This window comes from Balaenoptera acutorostrata, chromosome 6 (genome assembly GCF_949987535.1).
Source record: "Balaenoptera acutorostrata chromosome 6, mBalAcu1.1, whole genome shotgun sequence".
NCBI classification, from domain to species: Eukaryota; Metazoa; Chordata; class Mammalia; order Artiodactyla; family Balaenopteridae; genus Balaenoptera; species Balaenoptera acutorostrata.
In genome coordinates this window covers 2,052,184-2,065,248 of record NC_080069.1, presented here as the reverse complement: position 1 = coordinate 2,065,248, position 13,065 = coordinate 2,052,184, and the positions used below count along the sequence as shown (strand labels likewise).

The 13,065-nt window shown below is 44.5% G+C and overlaps 1 protein-coding gene across 1 annotated transcript in view; it reads right to left on the bottom strand.

Moving 5' to 3' along the window:
* Nucleotides 1–13,065, bottom strand: part of PALLD (palladin, cytoskeletal associated protein) — a 374,940-nt gene that overhangs the window by 177,758 nt on the left and 184,117 nt on the right. Inside the window, exons 8-9 of the mRNA XM_057548912.1 lie at nucleotides 4,990–5,109; nucleotides 2,878–3,217 (exon numbers count right to left, since the gene is read on the bottom strand). Of these exons, the coding sequence (XP_057404895.1) occupies nucleotides 2,878–3,217; nucleotides 4,990–5,109 (460 nt within the window). The remainder of the gene's footprint in view (nucleotides 1–2,877; nucleotides 3,218–4,989; nucleotides 5,110–13,065) is intronic.

The following is a 13,065-nucleotide window of genomic DNA, read 5'->3' as shown; positions in this document are numbered from 1 at the left end:
TCCACAGTGCGTTGTGAGTGGCACCTGGAACTCACTGAATGGCCCACATCCAATCACGTTTAACTCACACCTGAGGGGTGGTGTCTGAGCCAAAGACACTGAGAGATGCAGAAATGGGAGTGGACATGGATCCCACAACCATGGGCCAGGAGCACAGATGCAGCTGGAGGCTGGAAGGGCGGCAAGACCCCTGGTGAGGATTTCTGTTGGAGGACCTTGCTGCAGAAGGGAATTCAGGACCTTTCTACCGTTTTGTTTCAGTCTGATTTTTTTCCCTTTCCATAATAAATAGTGAGCTATTTGAGAGAAAAAAATGCAAAGAGATTTTCCTTTTGACAATGATAATTTTTCAGGAATCTGACAAATCAAACACCCTTTTCAGGTTCATTTATTAAGAGGAAATATTTAAATTCCTATTATTTGTCCCCTCCTAATTGTTTCCTATTTGCTTACAAATGATTCAGATGAATGAAATGCCATAAAACTCCCCCAAATACAAGCCTCTCCTTTTTTATGAAAAGTAGTAAAATCATGGGCCGATGAAAAAAGATTCAAGTGCATCAGTTTTCCCACTGCCAACCATAAGACTCAAAATTTCATTTTTTCCCAATGTATGAAGGGAAGTAGACATGTATAGGAATTTTACTTGGCAGTGACATTAATCATCAATTCCTTGGATGTCATTCTACATGATTTGCAGATGTCATTCGATGGCATTCCTACCAATGGATACAACTCCTAAAACAATGAGCAAACTTTTTCGGAAAAGACCATGATAACAGAGAAAGGGTGGAAGACCTCGTACCAAACCATGACGGCTGCTTACCTCAAGTACTCCTGTACTGTTTGAATTGTCACCTCGAGCACGCACTTACTTTGTAATTAAAACAAAATCCAAAGACGGACTGCAATTCATAAGAAAATTTTTTAATGGATATATATTTTGAAACTGTCAATCACATATTGTTTCCTACCTAGTAACTGGCAGGTAATTATACGATATGAAAATCATGAAGTGATGCTCTAAGGATATATTTAAACACATAAAGATTTGAAAAAAAGAAAGCAGCAGGAAAACCTGCTACTAGCAATGTTACTTCTAAGCTACCAGGTTTCCCTAAATTTCCACATGAAGGGAATTTAAACACTGAAATCCATGTTCCCTGTATTTTACTTTATACTGAAAACCTGACTAAGAAGCAGATCATGATGCCACTCTTCAAACCTGTGCGTAAGCTCCGCAGCCTCTTAATAACCACCCAAGTGTCCTGTCTGCCTTTTACAGACAACGCCCCACCCTCCCAGAGACACGAAGCTCACCTAAAGTCCAGCTCAAAGCTGAAGAGTTGTTCAAACTCCTGAGATAAGGAGGGCTGTAAAGGCATGTTAACAGCCCTCCTGTTTGTTCTCTTGTGATTTATACTCGCTTCATGAGCCATTAGGGCAGACACACTTCACTGAGAGCCCAGCCCGGGCCCAGGCAGTGGACACCCCACCCTTTCTCCCTCAGGAGGGCAGGTCCCTTGTTTCATTAAAAGCACTGCAAATACATATTCAAGATGCAAAAATAGAAGTAGTCAGCAGAAGCAATTCATTCAGTGGGTTGGAGCTACAAGAGTATAAATCTCTTTTAAGGCTGCCACTGCTGAGCTCCTGCAACCTGCCTGGCATCTCAGCCTGCCTGGAGTCTAGGTATAGAACGTTCGCTACCGTACACAAACCTAGCAGCCCTGCTGCCTGCAAAATGCGGGGTAGTAAAAGAGAGATTTCTGAAACTGCAACACAAGATTGTCAAGGAGTTTACTTTTATAAAATTGCCCGCCCATTTGTTAACTTAAGGCATCTGTCTGGATGATTTGTTACTTGATTAGTCTAATAATGCTCATAAAATCGCCTAACAATAAAGTGATGTACGGATATAAGATATTATTCTAACTTGAATACCTTACCTATTCTCACCAATGAGCTGATGGAAGGCAGAATAAAGCAGGCTGTTCAGTACCAGGGAAGCAAAGAGTAACTCCTATCCTGAAGCCATCCTTCCTACCCCAAATCACAAAGCTCAGACATCACGGGGAAACGCAGGGCGCTTTCCCAGATCCTGGAGAATTCATTCTCAAGGAAATGTGGCCGCGTAGACTATGTACACATTTGATGTGACTGACGTCTCCACCGACCTCCATCAGGGCAGTGACTCGAGGTCTGTTCTGTTAACTGATTCCTCCTCTCTGACACCGTGACAGCTCCGACCATCACCGCCCTCCCCGGTGTGGCGCCAATGGAAACAGCGCACGCAAGGTTTATCATCCTAACAAAATAATGGAAACCAAATGCGAAGGTGGTATCCACGGAAACGTGCCTACCACGGATCCCCAAGCCCAGTGGGTCGGGCTGGGAAGGGCGCTCTGCACTCATTCCTCCCCCAGGGTCCGCACCCGCAATCTCCATCCTCAGCTTTCAGGCTTCCCGTGCTTATCTGTATCGGATTTCCTCACCGATTCTTAAATGTGAAACACTTGGAAATGCTTTTAATAGACAGCTCAGCGTAGTCCCTTCCCATCTCCTCCGGGGAGGGCTACACCCCTGCATACATCGGAAGGCTGCACCAGGCACAGATACTTTCACAGCTGAAACCAGTTACAGTTTTTAGCAAAAGGCAGATTTGACCAAGCTTCTCATTTACCTTCTTTACTTTGGGGTATCATTTATATTTTTGAAGGACCCCACTTGGTAGCAAGGTCACACCAGCCCGCGACAACTCGCCTGCAGGAGGGGCCACTTGCCCCGTGGCGGAGCCCAGGCAAAACGGTTTCCCTGGCAACAGAGGCAATTCAGCACAAGTACCACAGGGGGATCAAGCCGTACGGGAGTACTCACAGTTTCGGTTTGGCAAGCAGAGGCGGGGGTTCCTTTGTGGGTGACAGCAGGACGGCTGCGCTGGTAAGAGCTTTGCTGCCATCAGCTCTGCCGTTCATCAGTCCATTCACTCCGTGGCCCGGGTGGACGCCGTTGGTTTCCCTCTCCGCGGTGGAATTGAACTGAAGGGCCGCCGGGCTCAGCCCGAACACGGGGCTGGTCACGTGCTGGATCTCAGCCGGTTTCTGTGAAGCCAACTCGAAGGAGCCGGTCTCCCAGATTGGAGGGGGCAGCGGGGAGGGCTGGAAGCGGCCACTGCTGGCCTCTCCGGCTGCGTCATAGCCGCAGGTGTCCATGTTGGCTGAGGGAGGGGACAGGAGGAAGACACCGTGATATGCTCATGGTCCACAGCCCCCTCCCACCGTCACAGACAGCCTGGGAGCCCAGGGCCCTGTTAGCTGTTGAAGGGGCAACGCCGAGGGGGCGCCTGGTTCCCCCAGGCTTGATTTCACTGCACCTGTCTCATTTCCTGAATGGCCCACCAGCTGGGAGACCAGCTACCAATTCATTAACAAATTTCAAACAAGAGCTAAAGATAGAACTTGGTTAAAACACACACACACACACACACAAACAGCATCCAAAAAAAATGACAACACAAACAGTATCAACTAATGATGCTTTGTCTTCTTGCATTTCAGCCCATGGATCCGACGGAACATCTTACCTGAGCTTTGCTGACGTTAGTGTAGGCTACAAAGGTTTTCTGTGCTGGGCAATGGGTGTTCACTCATTCACTCATTCATTCATCCATCATAAAGCCAAGTGAAGCTCTGAGTCTAAGGGAAATGTCTTACAATCTCACGGATAATTTTTTCCGGTTCACATGACTGACACCAGCTGTAACTTGGTACAAAAGAAAGTTTTGCTTGTTACTGTCAATGGCCTGAACGCATCTTAAGAGCATCTTTGTATTCCTGGCCTTGCCCAGAGTCCACCAGAGCTCCAAAAAATGCCTATTGAGGTGAACAGAAAGCTCAAAAATAGCTCTTATGTTTGGCCTAGAGCAGATTTATCCCCGAGGAAAATGGGAAATACTGCATGTTAATTTCTGTCACGCAGACGTGGAGCCCGGAGTTTTGGCCACGTGGTTGGAACACTGCACTCTTGCTGTGGCCATGTGCTGGGACCATCTTCAACTCAAAGTCAAAATACTGGGATCCTCCCTGGAGCTCTGATCATGACCCCGGAGTTTCCTGTTAACACTCAGAGCCCTCATTCCTATCAACTGGTGTCCCGTTAAGGTGAACTTTACGTTTCTTCTCTTAATGAAGATGAAAAAGCACTAATTCCCCACTACAGCCCTAAACTGGTTTTGTCTGTGTCTCTGCCGCCCCCTAGCATGAGTTCTCCCTGTTCTAGAGAAATCCAGGTGCAATTCGGCTGCGTCTTCACTGCCTCCTAACCATGGTGCCCCGTACTGGGCTTGGCCAAAGAGGTATTTTAAAAACCACTGTAAAATAAACAACAGAAATAAGGCTGTAAAGACCAGGTAAAGCTAATTAATAATAGTAGAAAACAGTTAACTAAAGGTCAAAGAAATAAAGGAAAAGAACTGTTTCATGTTGCTTTCCCTAGCGGTAAGTTTCTGAGTTTAAAAAACTGCCCAGATATTTCTGAATGTTGGTTTTAATAATAAAATACATTCCTTTAGTTTTTCATAGGCGTCCAGTCTCAATGAAATCTAGTTTCTAAGATCTTGACAGCTTCTCTAGGTTTATCTAGTGGGTTAAACAGTGACTGATTTGCGCCAGTATCTGCAGACCCCGTCGACACTGGTGTGAGCATAGTTCTGGGCCAGCAGGAGGCCCTTGGGCAGCCATCGCATTGTTTCCAAGACCAAGATCCCAAGACTGAAGGAAGAGCCCCACATGTGTTCCGTTGCTACATTATCATCACCTTTGTGTTTTCATCTCCGCTTCCCCTCCCCCCTCCCACCCCAGCCTTTTGTTTCGTGATGAAACCCTGGTTGTGAGGATGACCCCCGGGGCAAAGCATTCCTGGAGGCTGAGCAGTCCTCCGGGTGCGTCCCTTCTGCTGTGGGGACCCGTCAACCCTTCGCTCCTCGCATACCTGAGGTGACCACCAGCTGGGCAGTGCTGGTCGCTGACCCGTAATCATTGCTTGCCGAGCACGTGAAGATCCCGGCATCCTCGGGGAACGTCTCTGCTATAACGAGGGTGCAGATCTCCTCTGGAAGGAAGAGAACAGAGTAACTCATCAGAGGGCAACCACAAAGTTGCTCCGAAGAAGCCCGCCCCTCTGCCTTTCTAAAACAAGCAAATTCAGTAACAATTATTATAGGGTCACTTTACAAAGTAGTCACAAGAGAATCTCTTGACATTTAATTTAGCCGTTCAACCTAGTGGCAAAAGCTTTGGAGTAGGACTCATTCTTTTTTTTTTTTTTTTTTAGGACTCATTCTTTTTGATTTTTTTCATCAGCCTTGGTTTCCTCACCTATAAAATAGGGATAACGTGTACCTCATGAGTGTATCTGTGTAGAGGACACAAGAGGTTTGCAAAGTGTGTGCCTCTGTGCTAGGCACGTGGAAGACGCCAGCTCCTGCCTAGTTTGGTTGATGGTCATGGAAGGCCTTTCAACTACAATGTCGCTGCTCAACTGAAAAGCCACTGGTGGGGAAAATCAAGCTTCTCTGAAAAGCCGACAATGCTAAAAAAAGAACATAACATGGAAATGTTTGACTGCAGACAGTTATTCTGGAAACTACTGTTACACAGTGCAGCCATGTTCTGCAGCATGCAAAGCCCGGACTCTGGGACCAGCTGCTGGGGCTTGAATGAGGGCGCTGCCCCATGGGGCCTTTGTGACTTTGGTCCACCTCCCCGAACTTCAGTGCCCTTACCTAGAAGATGGAGATAATAATAGAACCTACCTTATAGGGTTTGTATGAATCATGACTCATAAATCAACCATCACAGGGTTACTGTGAGGGGTGATGATGGTAACCATGACAACAGCTCAGGCACTAGGTAACACTACCAGCACTGAATATAGATGAATTTAGATTTAACCCTCATGTCAACCTTATGAGTTACATTTACTACGCTTAGCCTGTCTTATAGATAGGAAAGCTGAAGCACAGTAAGGCTAGTTGATTTACCCAAAGTCACGCAGCTCATGAGCGGCAACTTGAACCAAGTTGGGCTCCAGACTCCACACTCTGCACGACCATCTATTCTTGTGACGCGATACACACTGTTCTTAGGGTGCTGCCTGGCGCGTGGTAAATGCTTTGTCGTCAGGAACTGTTAGCTGTTCCATTAAGAAGAAGCTCGATCTAGAATGTATTAGCTATTTCTAATTAATTAATTAATGTATGTACGTATGTATGATTATGGGAGTGCATTAACTATTTTTAAATTCAGTGATTGTCTATATTGTACGAGTAACATAAGATGACTGTGTTGGTAAATGTTAAGAAAAGTCATATACTTCTGATTCCCACAGAGCCGGTCGATTATTCGCACATTATGTGGGCCACGTGAGACTCTGTAGCATAGATTTTTTGCAGGAATGGCTGCAGTTACCCCCTCCTGCATCCAGGCCCCGCTGCAAAGGGACTCTGCAGCCCCATTCCCTTCCCTAGCCCTGGGGTTCCGGCTGGCCTGACGGCTGCTTCAACCATGGAAGCGGTCGGAGTGATGTCTGTTCTGAGCCAAAGCCTCAGGTCCCCTCTCGCTCTGCTCCATCTCTGGGAGCCCGGCTGAACCCCTCAGGGAGGCAGGCCGTGGGGATGGAGAAAGGGGTCCCTGAGCAGAGACGGGCCACCACAACTGAGACCACCCGGCTCATCCCTGCCAACCTGGAGGCCAGCCACAGCCCGCGGAGTGAGCCCACCTGGGCGGGCCAAGTCTGGTGCCCCACTGGGGCTAAGCTGAGTGGCTGACCCTCAGGATTAGGGACACGGTGGTCGCCACCTGGAGCCACTGATGTTTGGGCCGCCATGCTTTCAAGAGCCAACAGACCAGGATGAGGACAACGCTTCTCTTCCAAGCTCCTTCTCCAACAGCCCTGAGGGCAAGCTTTTCAGAATTTAGAGGAATGCGTCTCCCCAGGAGTCAAACATCAGTAATGAAAATTAGCAAACTTGCCCTCAAACATATTTTATGTTTTAAACACTGGGAGGGCAAAGTGCTCACTGTGGGTAAAAGTCCTACCTTCTAACACAAACATTTTTATCTATCAAAATTACATGTCAATTTTTAAATACCAATAAAAGTAATAAACGCAAAGGTAAACCAATTAAACGATAAATAAAATGAAAGAGAGTCTTCCTTTATGTCCCAAGAGAGCTCGTGGGCATTGATTTCAATTACAAGATAGGCTGAGTTCTTAATAATGCGCTGCCTTGTTTCAAACAAACAAAATCATTTTCTCTTTTTGAAAGAATGGTATCCTTGAAGACTTCCTGTGCTAGAAATAGTGGGAAATTCTGGTTACTACGCATTTTCTCTTCTATTTTATTTTAAACTAGTGGTGGTTGCCACCCACTTTCATGGGTCATGATCCACAGTTTAAAAACACTGCGCTGTGGGACCCACGAGAGTTCCTGGCTCAAAGAACATCAAGGAATCCTGCTGAGGTGTTTGGCATATTAAGAAAAGAGTTTTCAGGTAAAGGCATGAGATACATTTTTTTTTAAATTTTTAATTAAAAAAAAATTTTTGGCTGTGTTGGGTCTTCGTTGCAGCGCACGGACTTTCTCTAGTCGCGGCGAGCGGGGGCTACTCTTTGTTGCGGTGCACCGGGCTTCTCATTGCGGTGGCTTCTCTTGTTGCGGAGCACAGGCTCTAGGCGCGCAGGCTTCGGTAGTTGAGGCACACAGGCTCAGTAGTTGTGGCTCGCGGGCTCTAGAGCGCAGGCTCAGTAGTTGTGGCGCACGGGCTTGGTTGCTCCGTGGCATGTGGGATCTTCCCGGACCAGGGCTTGAACCCATGTTCCCTGCATTGGCAGGTGGATTCTTAACCACTGCGCCACCAGGGAAGTCCCAAGGCTTGAATACATTTAAAGCACACAATTATTATTGATAAAAAGGCTCACTGAACAGAAGGAAAACGACAGGATAACAGAGAGCGTGAGGGAAGGTACCCTAAGGTACCCTGTGTGTTTCTGAGTGTACTGCACACAGTTCAAGGCTTCTCAATCGAAGAGGAAGAAAGTGTGGAAATAATTCAAGTCAGAGCTTCACATAAGATGAATCATTGGGAAAGTGAGATGTATCTGGAAAGGCAACGGGGACTGGGAATTTTAAATTGAATACATATGGTTACGAGATGAGTTAGAAGTGTCCTTAACCAAAGGAGGGTCAATAAAGCGCAGGATATTACAGCTCTAAGGGACTGTATGTGGACTAGCCCAAGTTGCTCATTTCTTCAAGTGAGGTCCAAGGTCCAGAGGGATCCTCTCAAGGTCATGGTTAATCAATGTTGAGGCCAAAATGCTGACGGTCACACCCCGTCCCCCACAAGCTCCTTCTTCCTAGAGCACAAGGCCTCTTAGCTGTTCTGCATTTTTTCCTGGTCCAGGACATGAGGAACCCAATGTGAAATGAAGTAATAAAAGATTTAAGATGGGAAACAAGGAGTTTCCTGGATCTGAACACTTGAATTACTCTCACTATCCAAGTAACTCACTAGAAACCCATCTGCCCAAGTAGGTGGGCTGTGTGTCCTCCAATATATGAGATACACTGGAAGGATACAAGCCCAGTCCAAAGGACACTGTCACGTGGCCGTGACAGTGGGAGAAGAAATGAACAGCCCAGTGTGTCGAGATTTGGGGAAGAATCCCCCCATCCTGGCTGTCCTCTGGGAGGTGGGCTCCGTCTTAGAGGATGCTGCTGGGAGCCTGGGGCCGTCAGCTTCCGTGGCTAATCCCCCCTCCCTGCACTGCCCTCCCAGGGCTGATGCCCTTGAATGGTCCTCTCCCAGCCTGGAAAGATGGACTTTCTGGAGACACAGAGAAATGCCATTGTTCTCAACGCCTGAGAACACTTTCCCCGTAAACACTGTGTTTACAGTTAATGCAATTCTGTGCCCTGAACCTACATTTTATTTATTTATTTATTTTTTAAATTTTATTTATTTTATTTTTTTATTAATTAATTAATTTATTTATTTTTGGCTGTGTTGGGTCTTCGTTTCTGTGCGAGGGCTTTCTCCAGTTGTGGCAAGTGGGGGCCACTCTTCATCGCGCTGCGCAGGCCTCTCACCATCGCGGCCTCTCCCGCTGCGGAGCACAGGCTCCAGACGCGCAGGCTCAGCAACTGTGGCTCATGGGCCCAGCCGCTCCGCGGCACGTGGGATCCTCCCAGGCCAGGGCCCGAACCTGCGTCTCCTGCATTAGCAGGCAGGTTCTCAACCACTGCGCCACCAGGGAAGCCCCTGAACCTACATTTTAAATCAGGATAAAATCTTATCCAGCAGGGATAATAGAAGGTGGCTTTGGAGTGATGATCTGGCCAACTCTTAGAATGTCTTCTTATGCTATCTACAATTTTGATTTTTTTTTTTTTAAGTTATGCCATTTTAAGAAAACCTGAGCTTGTTTACACAGTTGCCCCTTCTCCTCCAGAGGGCCCTTTTGAGAATGAAAAGATTGCATGTTTCAAATCTGACTGAACTAACTTCATTTCCTATGAATTTTCAGGAACACTTCTATTGCATAAAATGAGGTAGATTCATGCATAGAGCTGATGACCGACTGGACAGTCTACATACGGAAGAAAAAAATAAGAATAAAAAAGCACTGGCAAGTTCTTTCGGTGATCTTCGGACATTGCTATGTCTCAGGGACTTCTACTAGATAAAACATTAGTCCTATGCCCTAAAAGTTGTTCAGCTTTGCTTCTCTGGGAAAATTTCATCCAGAAGTGACAACAGGCTCACATTTTGCTGAGAGAAAGGAGTGTCTCAGCTTGGATGGCTCTGACATCACAGGGATGAAGAAAGCCAGCAGGATAGGAGATGAGCCCAGCTGCAGCAATGAATTTTCATCTAGTAACATATTATTCGAACAAAGACCTTAAGATATCTGTGAAGTACATTTTGGTGAGGGATGGGAATCAGGAAGTGACTACTTGTCTCAAATAAAGGGAGTTAGAGGCTCACTTATTTTTATTAAAAAACTGTCCTTTAAAAAATGCAAAAATTTAAAGTTATTAATAACTCTAAGTGCAGTCCTTTTTAATCCAATTTTCCTAACTGGAGACTTCTGATTTGAGGGCATATAATAACTTAGTATATTGGAAACCATTTTTGCTGATGGTAAATTCTGCTTTTAAAGTTACCTAAAAACTACTTAATCACATAAATATTTCTCAGAGGTTAACCCCAAATTTCATTCAAGTTCTTGGACATGCTGAACTCTTGGTTAAATACAAACAAAACCATTTTGTTTGCAGAAACATAAAATGATGAAGCAGCAAGGATAATATTACTAAGTCCTCTGGGTAATGAGGGAACACTTTCATAAATGTCTTCCTTCACAGGTTTTTTTTCCCCCCTTTTGGGGTCCAGCCTAACTTAAAAAAAAAATTTAAAAATCCAGCTTTTACCTTCCAAACCACATGGTTTGGCTAACACAACTAATAAAAAAGGACTCTGGGCTAAAATCAGCAAGACGAGATTCAGTGTGGGTAACTGTAAGGCTTGTATAAATTTTTATGAAGGATTTTTAAAAACTTCAAACTGTATCATATATAGAGAAAGATATTTAAAATGCACAGTTTAAGACTCATGGACATAGAGAACACACTTGTGGTTGCCAAAGAGGAGGGGGCTGGGGAAGGGATGGAGTGGGAGTTTGGGGTTAGCAGATGCAAACTAGTACATACAGGATGGATAAACAACAAGGTCCTACTGTACAGCACAGGGAATGATATTCAATATGCTGAGATAAACCATAATGGAAAAGGATATGAAAAAGACTATATATATGCATAACTGATTCACTTTGCTGTACAGCAGAAATTAACACAACATTGTAAATCAACTATGCTTCAACAAAAAACTTTTTTAATAAAAAATGCACAGTTTAAGGAGTAACAATGAAATGAACCCCTGCATACCTATCAATAAGTCTAAGCAATAAAAGATGACCAATACTGTAGAATGCCCCATATGCCCTCCCCAGCTGAATCTTCCTTCCCCTTTAGAGATAATCACTCCTTTGATTTTCCTTATATGTTTACCACATATGTATGTATCCTTCAAAAATGTGTTCTTTAGTTTTTGTTTTATTTTAATTTTTAATTTTTATTAGAGTATAGTTGATTTCCAATGTTGTATTAGTTTCTGCTGTACAGCAAGTGAATCAGTTATACATACACATATATCCACTCTTTTTTAGATTCTTTTCCCACAGAGGCCATTACAGAGTATTGAGTAGAGTTCCCTGTGCTATACAGTAGGTCCTTATTAGTCATCTATTTTATACATAGTAGTGTGTATATGTCAATCCCAATCTCCCATTTTATCGCTTCCCCTCTTACCCCCTGATAACCATAAGTTTTCTACATCTGTGACCCTCTTACCCCCTGGTAACCATAAGTTTTCTACATCTGTGACTCTATTTCTGTTTTGTAAATAGGTTCATTTGTACCATTTCTTTAGATTCCACGTATAAGTGATATCCTATGATATCTGTCTTTTTCTGTCTGATTTACTTCACTTAGTTTTTAAATGCTGACTAACAAGCATTTATCTTGTTGTGTAAAGAAAAGGCCACCTACAGCCTCTTCAATAAGTGGTGCTGGGTAAACTGGACAGCTACATGTAAAAGAATGAAATTAGAAAACTCCCTAACACCATACACAAAAATAAACTCAAAATGGATTAGAGACCTAAATGTAAGGCCAGACACTATCAAACTCTTAGAGGAAAACATAGGCAGAACACTCTATGACATATATCACAGCAAGATCCTTTGTGACCCACCTCCTAGAGAAATGGAAATAAAAACAGAAATGAACAAATGGGACCTAATGAAACTTAAAAGCTTTTGCACAGCAAAAGAAAACATAAACAAGATGAAAAGACAACCCTCAGAATGGGAGAAAATATTTGCGAATGAAGCAACTGACAAAGGATTAATCTCCAAAATTTACAATCAGCTCATGCAGCTCAATATCAAATAAACAAACAACCCAATCCAAAAATGGGCAGAAGACCTAAATAGACATTTCTCCAAAGAAGATATACAGATTGCCAACAAACACATGAAAGGATGCTCAACATCACCAATCATTAGAGAAATGCAAATCAAAACTACAATGAGGTATCACCTCACACCAGTCAGAATGGCCATCATCAAAAAATCTACAAGCAATAAATGCTGGAGAGGGTGTGGAGAAAAGGGAACCCTCCTACACTGTTGGTGGGAATGTAAATTGATACAGCCACTATGGAGAACAGTATGGAGGTTCCTTAAAAAACTAAAAATAGAATTACCATACAACTCAGCAATCCCACTACTGGGCATATATCATGAGAAAATCATAATTCTAAAAGACACATGCACCCCAATGTACATTGCAGCTCTATTTACAATAGCCAGGACATGGAAGCAACCTAAGTGTCCATCGACAGATGAATGGATAAAGAAGATGTGGCACATGTATACAATGGAATATTACTCAGCCATAAAAAGAAATGAAATTGAGTTATTTGTAGTGAGGTGGATGGACCTAGAGTCTGTCATACAGAGTGAAGTAAGTCAGAAAGAGAAGAACAAATACTGTATGCTAACACATATATATGGAATCTAAAAAACAACAACAAAAAAATGGTTCTGGGCTTCCTTAGTGGCGCAGTGGTTAAGAATCCGCCTGCCAATGCAGGGGACACGAGTTCAAGCCCTGGTCCGGGAAGATCCCACATGCTGCGGGGCAGCTGGGCCCGTGAGCCACAACTACTGAGCCTGCGCTCTAGAGCCCGCGAGCCACAACTACTGAGCCCACGTGCCACAACTACTGAAGCCCACGTGCGTAGAGCCGGTGCTCCACAACAAGAGAAGCCACCGCAGTGAGACGCCTGCGCACCACAACGAAGAGTAGCCCCCGCTCGCCACAACTAGAGAAAGCCCGCGCCCAGCAACAAAGACCCAGTGCAGCCAAAAATAAATAAA